Source organism: Mastigoproctus giganteus, chromosome 8 (genome assembly GCF_048544385.1).
Source record: "Mastigoproctus giganteus isolate SK-2022 chromosome 8, ASM4854438v1, whole genome shotgun sequence".
NCBI lineage: Eukaryota > Metazoa > Arthropoda > Arachnida > Uropygi > Thelyphonidae > Mastigoproctus > Mastigoproctus giganteus.
Window position 1 is genome coordinate 140,647,808 of NC_143582.1, and position 22,823 is coordinate 140,670,630.

General features: G+C 35.7%; 1 protein-coding gene across 1 annotated transcript in view; it reads right to left on the minus strand.

The window, feature by feature from the left end:
- Cad87A (cadherin 87A) overlaps positions 1-22,823 on the minus strand; it is a 778,434-nt gene that overhangs the window by 553,930 nt on the left and 201,681 nt on the right. Inside the window, exons 10-11 of the mRNA XM_090378948.1 lie at positions 16,024-16,102; positions 5,071-5,183 (exon numbers count right to left, since the gene is read on the minus strand). Coding sequence (XP_090235074.1) covers positions 5,071-5,183; positions 16,024-16,102 — 192 coding nt within the window. The remainder of the gene's footprint in view (positions 1-5,070; positions 5,184-16,023; positions 16,103-22,823) is intronic.

Below are 22,823 nucleotides of genomic sequence, written 5' to 3' on the forward strand. Positions count from 1 at the left end.
ATAGATATAAAGTCGGGTAGGGGCTTTCGACTGTGATCCCAAAGGTGTCTGATCATTCATAGACTAAGAGGACTGAACACATTTAATTGAATTTTAACGAAGTTTAATGAATTTTAAATAATTTTCAAATAGTGTTTAAATAAGTCGCTTTAGGAGAGTTGTGTATAGAAGTCACCCTATGAAGAGATTGAGGTAACTCTTTTGTAATTTTTAAACAGTTATGAAGAAAAGATGAAACAGTTTTGAATGCTATAATTTTTGATGTATTGTGCTGGCATAGGTGAGTTTGGTGTAAATAAACACACAATACATGGGATGTTTTTTTTTTTTTTTATCAGTTAGTTTTATCCGTTTCCTAATGCAACTTATCAGGAAACCTCTGTAAACAAGATGGAAGTACATTACTGAGTAGCAAGTTTTTTCTGTGAAGAGGTTTTATCACATTTGCAATTTTGTTAGATTGCAGAATGAAATTAAAGCAAGCTTTAGTTGGAAAATGGTCCAGAAAGATCAATAATTTCTAGGTTAGTAAGGAAGTTTGAAAGAAGTCCGAGTATAATAAACAAGAAGCAATTATTCATTGCCATAGGAATTCTGTGAAATGATTGCTGCAATAATTCGGCTTTAACAAGCACTTTAAGCATTGTTCAAGATGACTTAAAACTGTTTTCTTACATAAAAAAACAAATGCAAGAATCCATGACTGACCATGACAAAGAAAGGCAATTCACCTTTTGTGATTCATTTCATCAATATTTGGGAAAACGACAGCTGTTTCTAAAATACTGATGCACACTTCGAACTTAGTGCTACATCAATAAACAGAATGGGCATTGATGAGACAATGATAACTGATATGCAGTCATGAAGAGCTCTTTGCATCCTGAAAAATAAATAGAATGGTGTGCAATTTCAATAGCTGGAATTACCTGACATTTTGAAAGAAGCCATTATCCTCCCATAAGACAAGATAATAATGACTTCTTTCAAAATATCAATGCCAAATACTACCTGAACCCATTTCATGCCCACCCTGTTCCATTTCTTCAGGAAATGGTGCTGGTGGTAGGAGGGTGCATATGGAAGCAACATTGTTTTAAAAAGATTGGATGAAACCACATATGGGGAAAATGCAGTTATTCATTTCCAAAATGAAGATTTTAATGATAGGATCATCTCCAGTTGATATCCTAAAACATATGAGACTGGGCAGTGTTGATAACCATCCCTGCTTGATCTGAATTCCTGTGATTATTTCTTTTGGGACTCCTAAAAGACAAAGTCTACAAATAATAACCACATATCACTGAAGAACTGAAAGGCAAAATCACAATTGCTATGGGAAGTACTGCTGCAAGAACCCTGGCTGCAGTTATGGTATATAACTTGGCTACACAAGAATCATATACCGAACATGTTTTTGCTTGAAATAATAAAAGTACTTCTTACTATTATTATTGAACCCAGCGTAAGGCATATGAAGACTAAACTAATCTCCAAAATATTATCATTAGCATTAACAGAGCATATGATATAAGAGAGCAAGCTTATACAGCATCAGTCAAAAAAAATTTCCCATTTCACCCATCTATTCACTCCAAAAGTTTGCCGAGTTCTTTCTTTAATTTATTTAAGCTATCAACTTCCACAACAGCTGATGGAAGTTTGTTCCAGCAATCAATCACCCTCTGGCTAAAGGCAAATTTCCGCACATAGATTCTACAACTGTCTCTTTCCTCAATTTGAATTTATGCACCCTCAGGTATACAATCTGAACGAGAGGAAGAATCCCATTAGCATTGGGCTTCTTCAGGTCACCAAACAGGTGCCTAAGTCTTCAGACACTGCAATTTGCAGATCTTAAGCCTTTCTTGGTAAGAGTAACCCTTTGTTCCCCTCATCAATCTCATTTCCTTTTTCTACTTGTTCCAGCAACTCTACATCCTTCCTAAAATGAGGCCTCCAGACCTGTATGCAGTACTAAAGGTTTGGCCTGACCACTTCCTTGTAGAAGGGGATAATCACTTCCTTCTCTGCTAGCAAAATAATTCCTGTATATCACTGACAAGACCCCATGAGCTGCTCTAACAAACTGTCTGCACTGCTAAAAAAACTTCATATCTGAAATTACCACCTAGAATATTGAAAACTTTTGAAAGAAAGAAAGAAAGAATAGTCCTAATCTGCTGAGAACCTGGGTATCATTAATTAAAACTGACACACATGCACGCACGCACGCACATTGAATTTAAAGTACTCGCTGAGTCATCAAATGTGAGAATACTAGAGACATATTCTCACTCAGACATAAAGGATGCTGAATTTGAATATGGGGAGTACAATATGTACAGCAAGAGCAGACAGGACAGGACAGGAGGAGGAGGAGGATGAATTATGCTCTTAGTTACAAAGCAAATAAAATCTAAGGCAGTGTATCCAATTGACATAGGTGGACAGTGCAATCTTAGGTCAATCTGATGTAGCATAATCACTGGGAAAACAAAAATGAGAGTAGGAGTGTGTTATAGGCCTAATAACTGTGGAAGAGTTCATTGCCCTGTGGGTGCATGATGATCATGAAGGGATACAGATGGTCTGCAAGGATGGACACGTAACTTGGACCATTCAGAGATGCGTCTGTACCAGAGGTCCCAACGTGTGCCAGTTGACCATGCCCCAAGACCATTACTGACTGTCTACCTGCCTGAACAGTTCCTTGTTGAAATGACAGGTGCATAGCTTCATGTGGTTCCTACCAGATACGCACCCTCCCGTCTGCTCAAAGTAACTGGAAACGGGACTCTTCAGACGAGACCTGTCTCCAATCATCCAAGGTCCAGTGCCGATGTTCTTTCGCCCAGTTGAGGAGTAGAATCCTGTGTCGCGGTGTTAGCAATGGGACCCTAGAGGGTCGGCAGCTCCCATGACCTATTGCAGCTAATGATTGCCTGATGGTCTTGGTAAAGACATTTCTGGCACCTCCCTCATTGAAGTCGGTGGTGATTTGTGCCACTGTTGCTCTCCGCTTGGCTGAAACAATGCGAGACAGACATTGATGGTCACGTTCATCCACCATCTTTCTCTGCCCGCAATGAAATGTTATTCCGGAAATGCCATATTCCCGATACACTCGTGATACTCTCAAATGGGGATAGTGCAATTTTTGTACCACCTCTGCGATAGAGTGATCATGCATCGAGCACCCACTATCATCCCTCTTTCAAAGTCGATTAACTCACAACATTTATCCAAACTGACATCAAAATTATCATCTACATGAATGCAATGTACCTATATACCTGCCAAGCAGTGGTTTCGTCCACTAGCGAGAGGGTGACAGTGTCGCGTTGCCCAGGAATCCCACTAATTCTGTCCTTTCAGTGTACACCAGCATATTACAGATGCAATGAGAGAAAGCAGTACTCTATCTGATTATACTGATAAACAAAAGAATACTTTTTTTTCTGTCATACATATTGAAGAAGTGAATTTGAAAGTATTTTTTGTGCTGATTTCAAATATTAAATCAGTTTTTGTAAGTCACCCACAGCAGTTTTAATGTGATTTCAGTTTTTATACAAAATTAATATAAGTGCACTAGAACAATTTTTTTTTTTAAAGATTTAGTAACTTGTTATCTTTAAGTGAACTATAATGTAGCTCTTGATGATTTTCTATTGTATTTCTCCTGTTGAACATCCCTTCTCAGTGTACAACAGTTATCATCCAAATGTCTGGGCTACACTTGCCCTGGTACCTCTTTTTCATTGCTGAAATAGCTTAATTTAAATGCTCTCCATGCTCATCACTGTCAGCTCTTAGGTTTCCTGGGAAGAAGTCCAAATGTGAATCCAAGAAATGGATCTTTATGGACATATTGCATCCTGTAACTTCGTAGGCCTTGAGAAGCTCAGTGTTTATTTCTTGGTAATTTTCAGCCTTAAATTTTCCAAAAAAAAAAAATTTTAAATAACTTTTTTTATGTGAGTTACATGCAATTCATTCAAGCTCATTTAACTTTTATCAGTTTTTTATTTGAGGTCCCACAAATATGCCTCTTTGATTTTTTTCTCACTGACTCCAGTAAATTTATCTTCAGATAAAGAAAACTTGGTTTTTCATCAAACCAAGTTTAATATGCAATGGTGGTAGTAAAATTTTATCAGGGAATCAGTTCTTTTTTTTGCAACCATTGTTTTTTTAACATAATGGTTTTTCTTATCTCTACCATTCACAAATAAAGTAGAAATATGTGGTATAGCCAAGTTGTAGGCCCAGTCAAAGAGCAATAACCTTTAATATCACTTGAAGATATGCCAAGAAAACTGCTCATACTTGCTACTTGTCAAGAGAAGTTTCATGTTGTCATAAGTTTCTTTCATTTGTGCACAATATATTTTGTTTGTGCTAAGGGTACTGATGGTAATGCATTGCTGTGATAGAGCAACACTGCATTCAAACTCACTTTTCAAAAATCAATGAATAAATGCCATTTAGTTGGATTACTGGAACAAACTTCCAGATGGAAATTTGTTCCAATAATCAATTCAATTCTAACTACCTACTTAGTATCAAACTTCCATCTGGAAGTTTATTGTGGAAGTGGGTAGGTTGAATAAATTTAAGGAAGAATTAGACAAATTATTAGAGGAGACGAGAGGTGATGTGGGATGTTTTTTTTTTATTTTTTTGGCTAGCGCCATTGCTATTGGCACTAGCCAAATTGCTAATGTAGCAATAGCATGAATTATCTAACAAGAATAACTGTATTTGTCTAGACAAACCTAAAGACAATAACTGTAACAAAAAAGATGCTAGGGTCTGTCAGATCCTCTTCACCCATAATTCCATGTCATTTTCAAAACTACGAAAATAAGTCTATATGTGTAATTAAGGAGACAGAGTATAGCCATTAATCTTGAACTGGCTAAGGAGTCTGTCAGACCAGATCTGCCACTGCTGCTGGGTTAATAATAGGTTTGGTTTGTTAAATATACTATTTATTCTTTATTATTTTCTCACAATGACAAAAAAAAAAAAAAAAGAGGAAAACTTAAAGTGCTGAGCTACCTTAATTTTAACAGTGATAACTCCATTAGAAGTGCCAAATATCTCCTTGTCCAATCTCCTAGCTGTTCTTAACTCTCCTAATGTTGGATGGATGGAGAAAAATTCTTCTGGATCTGTAAGAAAGATTACATGGAATGTAATCAAGTCAAGCTCTTATTCAAAAGTAACTATATCTATCACAAAAGAATTTTATAAATAAATTTTAAAAATAAAATATTCTCAAATGTTCCTGCTTTAATTTATTACTACTAAAACAATATTTAAATAACAGAAAAAGCTTTGAAGTATAGTAGTACTCTAAGAACAATTAGTTGGTAAATAATAATTAAGCTTTTAAAACCAACTACCGAGATTAGGTGCGAGAGTACATGTGAACAGGCGAAGTTTTACGTCTCCAGCAACTAGAGAAGTTTTTGCTTTTTTACTCACTTAAATTGGCATATTAATTTATTTTTTAGAGTTGCTTTATATTCCTAGTAATAATACTTTAGTTTAAATTGAATTTAGATAGAGATTTTGTAGGTTATTACTTAGTATCACCAAAACTACGTATGGACAGGTTTTGCAGCTCCTGCTTTATTGACATAATTCTTGATTATTGACATAACATAAAACTGAACTGCTTTATTGACTTAATTGTTAGATTAAATTATTTTCTATAAGAAGCTTATAGACCTAGTCAAGCTCTGTGGTTTATTTTGAATTTAGATAGCGTGATTTGGAAAGTAAATAATAGCTTGTGTCCATAGATTAACCATTCCTAACATGCTGCCATTGTTATACGATACATTGTGAGCTAGCGTAAGGTTTAATGGAAAACTAGATAGCGAGTATAGTAGTATAAATTAATCAGTAAAATTTATTAATCTCATTAAATTTCATTGTCAATTGAATTATCCTTTTTTAACTAAATAAATATAGCGATCTAGTTATTACATTTGTAATAACTTAATTAATTTGTAATAACAAAAATTAATACATAAGTTGACAGGGGATAAGAAAGTCATATAACATAACTTGGAGATAATATCCCATACCGAAATACATATATACAGTCGATTCCGGTTATTTGGGACACATCAGGACTGTGCATTTTGGCCCGATTAAGCGGCTGCCCCAATTATCCGAAGTTTCACGTAAATAGTTAAAAATACAATTTACCCCCCCCCTTTACAATTAGTTCACTGTACAATCAAATCACGTTACGACGAACTCAAAATAGTAAAGTACCGTTCACTATACGATGTGCAGTAAGCGCCGGTCATTATGATCACGTTTGTGAATTGAATTTTAATTCTATTAAACAGTGATTCTAATTAGCGAAAATAGGAGGAATATTATCCACAGGCTATAAAAGTAAAGATATATTAAGCACAAACTTACCCTTTATTACCTTACCAATTAAAAAATTAAATGATACGTGAAAATCGGAAGAATATACGTGATAATCGGAATAATTAATACGTACTGTAATATGTACATACTAACTAAACTAGTTGACATTTCTGTTCGCTGACATTTGTTGGTGGGGACTGAAATTTAAAACAGTAAAAAGATAAGCAATCAATAACAAAGAACAGGGCACACAAATTGCAAGTAACACAACACGCGCAAGTTAGAACGGAGTGACAAATTAGGAAGCTTTAAAAATAGGAATGAAGAGAAGATCTGAAAATTAATTTTTTTTATTTGATTGAAGATTTCATGGAAGTGTAAACACATTTTACCATAATAACCCACAGAATTCCAGCTGCCGGTATTATCGCAAATTCAATAAGATCGAGTTTACTGTCCGTTATGATAGATTGCACTAACAGAAAAGCCCAATAAACAGGTGACTGCTAATTGTTTTTATTGTTTTATGGTTGTGACCTCCAAAAATCCGACCGAACTACGTGGTACGGTCGGAGATAATCGTAGGGTAATCTCCAGTGCTGAGGTCTACTGCCCCGATTAAACGGCATTTTGTCCCAATTAAGCGAAGTAAACCCTGGCTATTTTCTCGATTGGTTTTTGTTTTTTAAGATTTGCCCCAAATAAACAGCTGCCCCGATTAACCGGTGGCCCAAATAACCGGAATCCACTGTATATTGTTATAACTGCATTGAGATATAGGATTAGGGTTATATTTTGTTGAACTTGAATAGAAATCATGACTCAGACCAGAGCAGCAAAGCAAAAGGCTCAAACTAGTGGAAGTGCTGTGGCTCAGGAGAGAACCGACGGGGGCAGCTGTCCTCTGAATCACAGTCTATTGAAATGCACTGCTTGTTTGATGTTTGTGGAGCAATCAGGAATGGGACATGATATTGCCAAGAGTCTTTGTGTGTGTGCGATGTAAGGAGTGTGAGGAAATCAGGCGCCAACTCGGCATTGTTCTGGGCTTATATGAGAGCTTGAAGGACAGGGTGGATGCCCTTGAAAGATTTAAATTAAGAGGCCATCAAGCTCTCAGCTGCCCACATCAATGCTAGAGCTTGCACTTGAACTTCACGCAACACAGCGGCAACCCCCAATGCAGAATGCGCTGGTCCCAAAGGAACTAGTTGTTGTAGGTGACTATTGTCAGGGAAACAGGAAACATATTGTGCAAAAAGGATAGATAGAACAGAACCAGGGTATGTCTGTCAGGGGCAAAGGTTGATGACATATGGCAGATAACATCCTTTAAGGGCAAAAGGATGATATTGTTGTACACATTGGTACTAATGATATTAAGAGTAGGAGACTGGCATTATTACTTAACAAGTACAAGACAATGCTGAAAAAAAATCCGTGAGTTAGGGTTGAATTTGAAAGTGTCTACAATTCTGCCCAGACACGCTAGGAGGGAGTATATGATGAGAGCCTTGTCGATCAATTCGGCCGTAGAGAGATTGTTCAAGACTCAAGGATTAGAATTTTTATCAGCCTGGTCTGTGCTTGTTAACACAAGAGACTGCTTCTACAGGGATCGGATACACTTAAATAGAAAGGGTGCAAAAATATTTGCTGATGCTATCGAGGCAGAGTTAGGTGGGTCGGAAAACTGCTAGCTTGGGGGGAATACAAGGACTAATAGATTAACAGTAGCCGCTGGCAGAGGTAAAAGCGATTCTTGCACTACTCTATGAAATGTAATTTAGCAGAAGCCTGGAGACCAAGGTAATGGGAATTTCCGGGACTTCTGGGAGTTATAGTGGAACAAGTAAATACATTGGCTGTGTTAGGGTAATTAGCAGTAGAAACAGGTGCATGTACACCAATGTTAGGAGTATAGTTAATAAATTCGATGAGCTTGAAGTGCTAGTCATGACAACAAAGGCAGATATTGTTGGGATATCAGAGATATGGTGTCACACGGACATAAGCAGTGCAGAACTGGAATTTGGGGAGTACAATGTGTACAGGAAGGGAGAAGGGGTTATGCTGTTAGTTAAGAAACACATAAAATCTAAGGAAGTGCATCCAATTGATGTAGGTGGACAATGCAATGTTCAGTCTGTTTGGTGTGACATAAGCACTGGGAAAGGAAAAATGAGAGTAGGTGTGCGTTATAGGCCTAATGAATCTGATGAGTATAATGAGCAATTGTGCAGAGAAATAGAGTGGGCCAGTAAATTAGTGTGTCTTATAATGGTGAATTTTAATTTCCAGGATATTGACTGGAATTTGTGGGTTGGTCAAACACAAGCAACGCTTTTGTGGATTTATTGGATGATTGTTTTCTACAGCAGCATGTTTGGGAGGCAACTAGAGTGAGTAATACTATTGATATGATTATCAGTAGTGATTCTTCATGCATCAAGAATCTGCAAAAAAGAAACCACTAGGTGGCAGTGATCACGGTGTGCTGAAGTGGGATTTACTAAAGAGGTAACTACCATTAGGGATTAAGGGAAGGGTTATTGCTTTCGCAAAGGCGACTACGATGGACTGAGACAGTATTTAAATTCTATACGGTGGGAACAACTGATGATGTTACCAACAGCAAATTCAAAATGGAAATCATTCAAAGAATTAATTTGGAAGATATTAGGCTTTTCATACCAATAAAGAAATATTGTTCAAGATTTAGGCCTACATGGATGTCAGATGAACTAATTAGACATGTGACAGAGAAGAAAAATGCATGGGACACACATAAATTAACATGTGACACAGAAGCCTATGATAGATATAAGCTAGTCTGTAACCAAGTTACAGGAGGTTAGGTAGGCAAAAGCAGATTACGAGAAATATTTGGGAAAGGATGCAAAGAAAAACAGCAAAGAGTTCTTTACTTATGTAAACTCTAGAAGGAAGGGGATGAATTAGATTGATCTGCTTGATATCAATGGTTCAACTGTTGATGATCCTGCTCAGGTAGCTAACAAACTAAATGAATATTTTGCATCTATATTCACAAATGAGGAGTTATTCAGGGAGGGAAATGCCACAGGTGTATTCAACTCTGGCAGTAAGCTAGATAATCGTGTAATAACTGAAAGTAAAGTGGAGAAGAAATTGTTGAAGATAAACATAAGAAAGGCGCCTGGGGTGGATGGAATCTATCCAGTAATATTAAAGGAGGTGGTAAAGGAAGTAAGCAAACCCTAAGCCATAATTATGAGAGCGTCCCTGGACTCAGGGGAGGTACCCATGGACTGGAGTTGTGCAAATGTGACCCCAATCCACAAAGAAGGATCAAAGGGAGATACAGGTAATTACAGACCTGTTAGTTTAACTTCTGTTCCAGGAAAATTAATGGAAGCACTGGTTAAAGAAGCACTGCAGGATCATCTAGAGAAGACTTCAGTTATATCTCGGACACAGCATGGGTTTGTTAAGGGGAAGTCTTGTCTGACAAATTTGATTGGATACTAATGATGTAGTCACAAAGGAAGTGGATGCAAAGAATAACTTTGATATCATATATTTGGATCTTAGAAAGGCCTTTGATACTGTTGCACATGGAAGACTGCTGCACAAATTGGAGCAGTGTGGCATTGGAGGCAAATTGCTGCTATGAATAAAGGGATGGTTGAGTGAGAGAAGACAGAGAGCGGTAATCAATGGACACTGCTCTTCGTGGACTAATGTTATTAGTGGAGTCCATCATCTGTCTGGAGACTAGGCACCTGCGAGGTGATCTGATTGAGGTGTATAAAGCCTTGAATGGTTTGAGCATGCTCAATGCAGATAGGACTTTTCCTCCTGCTCAGAATAATCGCCTGTGAAGGCATAAATTCAAATTGAGGAAAGACAGTTGTAGGATTGATGTGCGGAAGTTTGTCTCTAGCCAGCGGGCGGTTGATTGCTGGAACAAACTTCTATCTGTCATTGTAGAAGTTGATAGCTTAAATAGATTCAAAGCAGAAATTGACAAACATTTGGACCGAGTGGATAGGTGAAATAAGGGTTTTTTATTTTTTTTTTTTGCTGATGTTATATAAGCTTTCTTTCTTGCATTATGTGACTTTGCTAATGCTAACTAATCAGGGAATTTTATTTGGGGATGTGTTTCTATAAATGGTAACTATATCAAAACAATATAAATTGGATGTCTTTTACACATATATTTTAAGTGAGATATAGAACAGATGCATTCCCGTGATTAAATGTTTAGGCTTATCAACTTAATTTAAGCTTCGGTTAACTATTTCATTAAACACAAAAATGAAACAAATCAGTATTAAAACACGAATATACTGTATGCATAAACATTTATTATTTACATAATATATTAGTAATATCAAATTATTCATGTTTTGAACAAGTATGGAAGTCGAAACAGAAATTTTCTGCTTCTTCTTTGATACAATTCACATACAGCAGTGTAAAAAAATCAATCAATCCTTAATTAAGAATGCTGTTCTATTCCATGTCTGAGACATCTTTAAAAAGAATGATCATATATTTCTCAAGCTAATTTGTTTAACCTCCTTTTTTGTCACAAGCCATGTTATTTTCTGTGCTGACTTCATTTTCCTCCTCTTCCTCTTGCACCCTTGACTTTGCTGCACAAACTGAATCAGCTCAGCATTATGCAATTAAGTAATGTGATCGACATGTCACTCATCCACTTTGTTGACAATCTCATTTGCCAATTCTGCAATCTGTAATTGAAATTAATTACACTAGTGAATTCTTGCACACCATGAACACACTCTGGCCACATTTTTCTGCATACACCATTCACAATAGCCTGAGTGACTTCTTCCCATGAAGCCACAACACTGGCAGTGGAATTTTTAATATTGTATCGCCTTCAGAACTTCCAAAACAAAGGCTAGTCCTTGCTGTCTATGTCTCAGCGATCAATTGCTGTCCACCAGTAATAAAAAGCTTTGAATGTCACTCTCATCAACTGTAACAGTTAGGTCATATTTGTTGGTTTGTATGTTGTCTTCTAGGTCTTCAATGTTATTAACATGGTCAGATATACAGGCAACCCCCCATATAACACGGTACTTCTACAACACGGTTTCACTCTAATGTGATTGATAAATTGCATTAGAGCGAAATACTTTGCTTTAATACAATTTGACGGTGCCTCCGTAGCCAAGTGGGAAGGAGCAACAGTGTGTGGCACACGGTTCTTGATTAGACCGGGGTTCGAGCCCGTCATCACCAAATACGGAGGATGCGGAAAGGTCAGGGAATGACCACCGCATATCCCGAAGCAATATGGCCTTAGTTGCTAATGCTCCTAAAAACCAAATAACAACAACAACAACAACAATACAATTTGAGAATTGCGGGAAATCTTGCATAACACAGTATTTTCGAACTTTTATGCTGGGAAAACCCTGCTATTATGTTAGTGTAATTTTAAATATTTCCATTCCTTTTTGTAAATCTCGCTGTTGACTCGCTAGTCGTTATTACCTTCGTGATATTTTTCTAAAGCACATTTCTGGAGGTCACTACTATAAAACAATAAAAACAATTTTCAGTTTCCAGTTTATTGGCCTTTTCTGTTAGTGTAATCAATTATAAATGGGTAGTAACTCGATCTTCTTGCATTTGCTATAGCACCGATAGCTGGAATTCTGTAGGTTTTCACATTAATTATGGTGAAATGTGCATCACAGTTTGTAAGGTAAGATGTTTGTTGAGTTATTACTATTTAAGTTACTACTATTATAGAAATAAAGTTAAAATATTAAGTTACTACTATTATAAAAATAAAGTTAAAATATTAAGTTATTGCTACTATAAAAATTAAGTTTCTGAAACACAAACCCCCCCTTTCTGTACTAGTTCTTAGTCCCTTATAACATGGTTTCACATTACACGAGATTTTGTAGGAACAAAACTACTGTGTTATATGAGGGCTGCCTGTATTGTCAATTATGAGCAAGGCCCTGTTGTTGATATTGTGTTCTTTGGAAAACTGCTTGACAAGGTTTTCTGGGAGAGAGTAGGGGAGATGAGAGAATCAAGAGATTTTAACTTTAATATTTTAAATTATAAATTTAAAAACAACTTTATATCAAAGCAATGTAATTCAGAACAATATAAGTCAGACACTGCTTTTTAATACTTATTCCACAGCTTTTCATATGCTTCTCTCAATAAATAATATTTCCTCCATCCAAGATGAGTTCTTCCTATTCCAAACTACAGCTGCTGTCAGTCAGTTGTTTTAAGAATATACAATGGGTGTGATAATACACAATGGAAACACTGTGACATGGAAAATGTGAATAAACAATGACATTCATAGTACAAATGTTCTAGTCAGTAATGCCATGACCATTTCAATTGCTAGTTGTAAGTACAAGTGTGATTTGTGATTGTAGACAAGAACACTATTTCAATTAATATAAGGTGCCCATTCTTTGCTATCAGGAAAAATTGAAAATTAAAAGGATAAATAAAAAGATTAAAAGGAACCACGTTTTAACACAGTTTATTAAGCATAAATTTATTATTCAAGTATATAAAAAAAAATAAGTAAAATGTGAGTAAAATAAGTAATAAGTAAAAAATAAATAAAAATAATTTCATAATTAAGTTTTTATAGAATATTCCAAATTTTTATTAAGTTCTCATCTGACACACTATGCCAACTTCTTTTCTTACTGTTTGTGTCGGTTGCTGAATGACGTTTCCAAAGCAGCCACAAATCAACATATTTTGCTGAATCGAAGCATATCAGCAGTGGGCCTACAGTTTTAAGAAAGAGTAGTGAAGAAATTGTTTTTGTCATCAACAAAGCTCTGGTTGGGCTGACGATCAGATTCATTTGTGAAAATCCTCGTTCATATTCACTTGATGAAAATTGGTATCATACTCAGAGCATTCATCAAATGCTTCAATTCTTCCGAAACCATTTTATCCCCAAAATCCATGAATTGCATCTCTTTCATTTAACTGTTACTGACAATTTTTTAACTTCGTTTTGGCCATACTATATATTTCTTTCTTAATATTTACACCCATAACTTGTCAATATCACATTCTCTATTGAAAGTTATGAGCAAGAAACATGAAACAGTGTAATATATTGTGGACAGAGCTAACTAATTAAAAGAAAACACTAATGATAACTGAAAGTCCACTAATGTCTGAAACAGGTTTAATCATGAACTCCCCCCACCGACAGAACTATAATCTCTCACTGGAGAGATACTGTTTTCTCATGGACTAAACCAGCGGAAAAGACCTTTATATGGAAGGTCTTGACATGCTACAAACAACAGAATTTCATTTAGTTGCTTCTTTTTGGAATTCTGTTTGGAGGACTATTAATTCAATGCCAAAAATTTATTACCTTGAATTTTAAATTTAGCTTGGTGTTGTAATTAATTTATTTATTATTTAGGTTAAATGTTCTGTATAATACATTACTATTTGTTGTATACAAGATTTATTGCAGAATATATAAAAACCTTTTTTCTTTTTATAAGGTTGTCTAAATTCAAAAACATGCAACAGAAAATAGAAAGAGATAACTTAGGCATGTCAACCTGCATTTACATTGGAGAAAGCAAAATTGGCTGCACAAAAAAAAGTTTAAAAAATACCTTTTCTTTTAAAAAATTAAAATGTGCAGTGGCAATTTTTTCCCATAGAAATCTTAATTCATAACTGAAAGGGAAACATTCCTTGAAAGTTTATTAATATATTTAAAAGTTTAATATATTTAAAAATTTAATATATACAAACTCAAATGCTAATATGATCAGCTCTACACAGAACAGAATTATTGTCTTTTGAGCAAACATCACCATCCATTGGGAATGACAACATCAGGCTTGCAAGGACTCTGCTCGCCCCCCCCACTGTATTGGTATAGACCACCTGATAGACTTTAAGAAAATAAACATTCTCTTCAATAAAAGGTTTTCCCAACTTTATAAACAATTTTTTTTTCAAGATCCACAGATTCAAGGAAACCTTTCAAGATCACAATTATTCCTAAAAACTTAAGTCAGAGTCAAAAGCCCAAGAATCCACCCTTTGAGGGAACCATAAAAAGTGTGAACCATCATCATAAATCATCCGCTCTCTCTCATTTTAAAAATGATACATTCCCTGTTCATTCTGCCAGCTGGTTTCAACTCATAAATCATATTTTGGTACAATCAGGGCGCTTCATCATGGCAGGAAACATGGATCTGGAAATGTCACTGAGACATTCAGGGCAGAGCTTAAGTGTGGTGATCAGGTAAACAATTTTTTTTGCTCCTTCTGTGACTTCCTTTCTTTTGGCTTCCATCATTTATATGCACATAAATCAGTACAGGAGGGCATGATCAACTTTAGTTCTAGTTTGTTTCAGTGACAGAGTGAAGTGAAAGTGCAGAAATTTAAAATTTTTGGCTGTTTTTTTTTTTTTTTTGGGTCTCTTTTATAATGCAAATGATTCTGTTGTTAGCAATTGTTTCTAATGCTAGTGAAAAACATCAACTACAACTGTTGTAATGTACAGTATTAAAGTTTTCTTTTTTTTCTTCATTATATGGAGTAACAAGTTCCATTAATTTCTAACAACATTCAATTAACTACATTGCCCATTAAAACACCTGTGATTAAAACAGCAAGCTGAACTAGCACTTCAAATGAAATTTTTTATGCTGTACTGCATTTCTTTTTTTTTTTTTTTTAATCATGGGAGAAGGGCCATTCTGCTCCCAGTGAAGACAAAACGAAGGTTATGAGACAAATGAGGCTTAGAGACAAATACCACTATTCATGAATATTCCAGGGAATATCTTTTTAAAACTTTACAGCATCATCTGACCAGGCAAATCCTCTACACCAGTGGTTCTCAAACTTTTATACCTTGTGCCTTCTTAAAATAAGTCCTAAATTTCACATGCTACCCCATCTTCCAGAACAACTGTAAATAAACAGATGTGACATAAAATTTAGCCTAGTATACATATTTTTATAAATTAATATACACCTCGACACATTTAATCTCAAAGGCTGAAATAAAATATGCTTCACACCTGGATTAGTGGGATGGTTTGTCCATGGGGTTCCCTTTTTTTTGGGGTGCCCCCCACATGGTTTTATGAAGTCTAAAGAAGTGCACTTGGTTTTTACAAAACACTCTAAAGTGTGGAGGGCACACACCCCACACTTCAGAAACCTTTACTCTATATATATATATATATATATATATATATATATATATATATATATATATATATATATATATATATATATATATACATATACACACTTTTACTCTATATATAAACCTTTACTCTATATATATATATATATATATATATATATATATGTTTAAATTTTGAGATTCTGCAAGGAAAACACTTTTGCAGCTAATGGTCTCTCATCAGCTGGTGGGAGGTCTCTATTAGTTAATGTTTGCAAAAAATTGTGAACAATTTTTAATGATTTTGTTTTTTGCAAGCATTAAAAAAATGTTTTAATGCATTTGAAAATCAAATAGCATGAACTGTGTGAAATATAAATATTTCCTCCTTACAATCTTACTATTGAATTAGTACTTACTTGTGATTAATTCATACATTATTTCTCTTGGGATACCTATATCACCATCTTTGGCTTTTATAATCATTACTAAGGTTCCCTAGTAATAAAATAATAATAATAAAATAAAATAAAAAAATACTCAATAAATTCTATAATCAACAACCACTGATTATGTCATGTGTTAAAGCAATCTAATGAAATGTAGCACTTTGAATCAAATACTAGAACAAAACAGTATTGTGTAAATTCATGATTCATTTTAGCAAATGAGAAAAATTGGAAAAAAAAAGTTATAACAGAGACAAACTTCATACAAAAAAAGGATTACCCTAAGACAAGGGTCAGCAACTTGAGGCTCACGAGCTGCATGTGGCTCTTTGAACATGTAATTGTTGCTCTTTAAATTTTAGCCCACATGAAACACAATTTAAAATGAGGTTAGAGGACTTAAAAATCAAGGACATGGAGTGCAAGACTAAAATGCTTTAAAACTGAAATTAAGGATTTGGAAAGGCAAAAGGTTGCCCTTGCAATTCTACACAAATTTTTTGATGGCAATAGATGAGTTGAAAAAGCAAGACCAAATTGTGTTCAATGCATGGAGTAGCTTACCGGACAAGTATATAAATTTGAAAATATTTGCCTTGGATTTCTCTCAGTTTTTGGTTCGACGTAATTAGTGCAGGAAAATATTTTTGAACAAGAACTATATTAAAAATAAATCAAAAAACTGTCTGAACAATGTGAGTCTCTCAGCATGTTTAAAGATAAATCACAGCATACTCGCTTGATGCTGAGAGACTTGCCCAAAAAGTTCAGTAGGAAAAGTCACATTAATTCATACCTAACTGGATGTTTGTTACGTTTTTTTCAGTACTAATAAATAATATTTCAAAATATATATTTTTTTAATAAAACACTTTCCCACTATTCTATTTCTTAAAAACTCCCCTCCCCCGGCTTGAGCTGAAGTGCGCCTCTTCGGATTCTCTCTCTTTTTTTTTTTTTTAATTAGATCAAAAATGGTTCTTCACTCAGTAAAGGTTGCTGACCCTTGCACTAAAACAATCATCATATTTCAAGAGAGAGAGAGAGAGAGAGAGAGAGAGAGAGAGAGAGAGAGAGAGAGAGAGAGAGAGAGAGAGAGAAAAACCAGAGTAAAACAGTGGTATAACAAATTTTACCTATATAAACTAAGAATTATGTTCTTCAGTCTTGCAAGTTCAGGTTATTATAAATTCAAGCATGTTCAAGAAATTTCTGTTTATCAAACTTGCTCAAAAAAGTTCAAGAAATTTCTGTTTATCAAACTTGCTCAAGAAAGTTCAAGAAATTTCTGTTTATCAAACTTGCTCAAGAAATTTCCATTTATTTACTATTTCTGTTTATTTTATTTAGTAAACAAAGAGACAGAAATTTTCACTATGTAAAAATGGCACCAGTTCAAATTCAAATACATTTAGCATTAATATTAGTATAGACAAAACAATGCAAGATGGAAAATTCTTAAAAATAAATAAATATATAAAATTATTATTAATTTAGTTATTTAATCAAGTAGTTATCCAATATCTATTATTTATATAAATCTCCCAGCTTGAAGATATTATCCAATGGATGTGTTGCAACAATGCCAACACCAATAGATTTATTGCAATACTGAACCCCTACCCCAATGTATATGTTGCAATGCTGGCTACTCTGAAGGAGCAAAGGAGCAGGAATAAATATCTATTAGGAAAATTTCTACAAATACTTGACATTATTCTAATACATAATTATTCTCATTTCAATCTTCCCTACCTGCTTGTGTCAGAATTATAAAAGTATGGCCACATTTTTATCAAATAACAAGTATTCTCTCACTATTGGTGCAAGCTATATGCTGCACAATTGGTTTTATAAATGAAATTTTTAAATTGTAATTTAAATTAACTTTATTTCTTTTTATAAAATTTATAATTTCTTAAACTTATACTTTAAAATATATTAATATATAATAAATAATATATATATATGAGAGGTGGCAATAGATTTCCTGGACTAGTGCTGTTGTGGTCACATTCATAGAGTTTGAAAATGATTGGAAGCAGTACATTATAGTTGAACAGATAGTAGTACAGATCGTCCAAGAGGCTGACATGTTGCAAGTAACCAGTTTCGTTAGCATTAACGTTTTGTGTCACAATTTTTCAATGCGGCAGTGAACAAATATCAAACTTCACTTTAAACTGGGAAAATCTGAAACAGAAACATATGAAGTGCTAAAATCTGTGTGTTTGAATGACATAAGCAGTTTTCAAAGACAGACATGAGGATGTTTGTGATGATAACAGCAAGTGTCCATAAACCTCTCAAAACGAGGACAGAATTGCAAAAGCTCAGGAAATTGTGGCAAGAAATCATCATTTGACATTCACAGAATGATGGCTGATGAGTTGGTTTGTTTGTTTGTTTGTTATTTGGTTTTTAGGAGCATTAGCAACTAAGGCCATATTGCTCCGGGATATGCGGTGGTCATTCCCTGACCTTTCCGCATTCTCCGTATTTGGTGGTGACGGGCTCGAACCCCGGTCTAATCAAGAAGCGTGTGCTATGCACTGCTGCTCCTTCCCACCTGGCTACGGAGGCGCCTGATGAGTTGGATATGGAGGTGATTCATCAAATTCTGCATGAAGATTTAGGGAAAAGGAAGGTCTATGCAAAATTTCACAAAACAGCCTCATGGATAAGCAAAAGCAATGGAGAGTTTCATAATATGAAGACTTCATCCAGTCTTCTCAAGACAATCCTAATTCCTTGACTGCATTGTTATGCAGAAAGGTCAGGGAATGACAACCGCATATCCCGGAGCAATATGGCCTTAGTTGCTAATGCTCCTAAAAACCAAATAACAAACAACTGCATTGTCATTGGAGATGAGGGTTGAGTGTTTCAGTATGACCCAGGGACGAAGAGCATGCAGTCAACTTCAAAATCATCAGCAAGGCCCAAAAAAAGTTTCATTTACAGAAGTGCGGGATCAAGATGATGATCATGTTTTTCATTAGGAATTTGTACCTGAAAGAGAGAGAGTCAATGTTGAATTCTACATAGAACTGATTCAAAGACTATTGATGCACATTTCGTGGGTGAAACCACAATTTCGAGAGAAAGGCAGTTGACTGTTGGTGCACGAAGGGCACCAAGAGCCTGCTTTTTTTTTTTTTTTTTTTTTTGTAATGCCTTACGAAGAAATTTCTGTTGAAATATGGTACTGTACAGATCAACCATTCACCCTATTCTCCCGATCTAGCACCAACAGACTTCAACCTCTTTCCCAAGAGGAAAACAGTCCTCAAAGGACAGATTTTAGGATGTTGAGGATTGTTTGTTTGTTTGTTTGTTTGTTATTTGGTTTTTAGGAGCATTAGCAACTAAGGCCATATTGCTCCGGGATATGCAGTGGTCATTCCCTTTCCGCATCCTCCGTATTTGCTGGTGACGGGCTCGAACCCCGGTCTAATCAAGAAGCACTGCTGCTCCTTCCCACCTGGCTACGGAGGCGCCGATGTTGAGGATGTAAAAAAATATAAACACTGAACTGAACATCATTTCTTTAGAAGCCTTCACTGAATCTTTTCATAATCTTTTAGAATGGTGTAATAAGTGCATTCAATCAGGTGGTGATTATTATGAATAAAAATAAAACCATTTTTAAGCTCCTTCACGCTTTGTGTTCTTTTGTTGCATCAGTCCAAGAACTTTATTGTGACACCTTGTAAGTGAAGGATAATATATACAGCTGGACCTCTCTTTAACAAACTTCCATATAGTGAATTTTTCCATGTTGCAAACTTTTTTGATTTCCCCTTGATCATTACATTGAATATAGTTTCCGTATAACGAAGAAAATTTCCATATAATGAACTCATTTTGAGAGAGACCTGGGTATGCACTGTTTGCACTCTGGCCTTTAGGCATTGCTGTAGAAAGTACGATGTAGCATGATGCTGTTCTAAAGTTGATGATGTAAAAAGCACAAATTAAGAGCTAAAAGGATTAAGAATTAAGCTCTTTAGCTTTAAAGAGCTAAAACATTCTACAATTTAATGGTGCCTGTAAAACCCTGCAGGAGGAAATTGGCCAACCATGGTGCGGGATAGAAAAAGATGAAAGGTTTTGGGTTTTAGGAGAGGCCTTTGCCAAGTAGCGGGTCAGCAATGGCTAAAAAGAAGAAGGAAAACCTATACACTACTGTACCAAGAAGTGGTGCTGGTCAACTTCTATCTACGTGTCCAGAGCCATTGGCAAAGATTAAGGCATATTTCCAACACAGACATTGGCTCTAGTCAATCTGTTTTCTACTATAAGCATAGTATTAGAAAATTAGGAGAGAGAGTGATTTTTCTTTATCCTGGAAATTCATCTGTTGTTTCGAAAAAATGAACATCCACACTTTCACTAAATTTCATCTGTCTCTGTTTACATGGTAGGTACAGGTGGTCTCTAAATCAGTTTTGTTTTAGCTGCTGTGCAAGTAACCTAAGAGTGCCTAAGAGAAAATCCTTGGGTGTAGTGTGTTGTTGTTTGGTTTTTAGGAGCATTAGCAACTAAGACCATATTGCTCCAGGAATATGTGATGGTCATTCCCTGACCTTTCCGCATCGTCCGTATTTGGTGGTAATGGGCTCGAATCCCGGTCTAGAGTGTAATGTGAAAAAGTGGAAGTGCTTAATAGTGTAGATCGGGTCATTAAAAAAAAAAATTGCTTTAAAATTTGGTATTCCTGCCAGTAGTATGTTAACCATTCTGAAAAACTGTTTTGATTTTCAAACGGGACGCAGTCAACTGCGTAAGAAATCATGCCTGTGTGAAGATGTATATAAAGTGGTTTTTAAGTGGATGAAATTGATACGAGACCAAAACTGATATCAGGGCCATTAACAAAAGAAAGGTTATGGCACATGCTCCATAGCAGGTTCTAGTCGGCTGGACAAATTTAAAGAGTGCTATGGCTTACTCAAAAAAGTTTTTTCTGATTAAAGTGGAGTTGCAATTGAAGAAAACTATACCCATCGGAAAGAAACAGTTTTGATAAAAATTATGGAGAATTACAATCCAAAGACACTAATTTGGCACTAATAATATTAAGAGTAGGAGACCGGCGGAATTACTTAACAAGTACAGGTCACTGTTCAAAAAAAGCCGTGAATTAGGGTTGAATTTGAAAGTGTCTGCAATTCTGCCCAGAAACGATAGGAGGGAGTATATGATGTGAGCCCTGTCGATCAATTCGGCCCTGGAAAGATTGTGCAAGGCTCAAGGGGTAGAATTTTTTTCAGCCTGGTTGGTTGGTTTTGTTTTTATGCCTGGCTTTTTTGGCTTTCAGCCTGGTCTGTACTTGTTAACAGGAGAGACTGCTTCTACAGGGATGGGATACACTTAAATAGAAAGGGTGCAAGAATGTTTACTGATGCTATCGAGGCAGTGTTAGGTGGGTCGGAAAACTGCTAGATTGGGGGGATACAAGGACTAATAGATTAACAGTAGCCACTGGCAGAGGTGAAAGTGATTCTTCCACTGCTTCTATTGGAATGAGCCGCAGCCTGGAAAATAAGATGCAGGATATTTCAGAGACTGCTGGGAATCATTGAGGTACAAATAAACACATAGGTTGTGTTAGGGTAGCTAAGAAAAAGAACAGGTGCATGTATACTTGCGTGTACACCAATGCTAGGAATTTAGTAAATAAATTTGATGAATTTGAGGTATGGCTCAAAACATCAAAGGCAGATATTGTGGGGATTTCAGAGACGTGGTGTCACACAGATATAAGGAATGCAGAACTGGAATTTGGGGAGTACAATGTGTACAGAAAAGATAGACAGGATAGGATGGGAGAAGGGGTTATGCTATTAGTTAAGAAATACATAAAATCCAAGGAAGTGAAGCCAGTCGACATTGCTGGACAGTGCAGTGTCGAGTCAGTTTGGTGTGACATAAGCATTGGGAGATCAAAATTGAGAGTAGGAGTGTGCTATAGGCCTAATGACTCTGATGAGTATAATAAGAAACTGTATGGGGAAATAGAGTGGGCCAGTAAGTCAGAGAGTCTTATAATGGGGGATTTTAATTTCCCAGATATTCACTGGAATTTGGGGGCTGGTCACTCACACACTAGCAAGGCTTTTGTGGATTTATTGGATGATTGTTTTCTACATCAGCATGTTCGGGAGGCAACTAGAGGGAGTAATACTCTTGATTTTATTATTAGTAGTGATTCTTCATGCATTAAGAATCTGCAGGTAAATGAACCACTAGGTGGCAGTGATCACAGTGTGCTGAAGTGGGATTTACTCAAAGAGGTAACTACCATTAGGGGTAAAGGGAAGGGTTATTGCTTTCGTAAAGGCGACTACGATGGACTGAGACAGTATTTAAATTCTATACAGTGGGACCAACTGATGATGTTACCAACAAAGCAAATTACAGCAAATTCAAAATGGGAAGCATTCAAAGAACTTATCTTGGAAGTTACTAGGCTTTACATACCAACTAAGAAATATTGTTCAAGGTTTAGGCCTAAGTGGATGTCAGAGGAACTAATGAGACATATGGCAGAGAAGAAAAATGCATGGGATACATATAAATTAACATGTGACACAGAAGCCTATGATAGATACAAGTTGATCTGTAACCAAGTTACAAAGGAGGTTAGGCAGGCGAAGGCAGATTACGAGAAATCTTTGGCAAGGGGTGCAAAGAAAAACAGCAAAGAGTTCTTTATTTACGTAAACTCTAGAAGGAAGGGGATGAATCAGATTGGTCCACTTGAT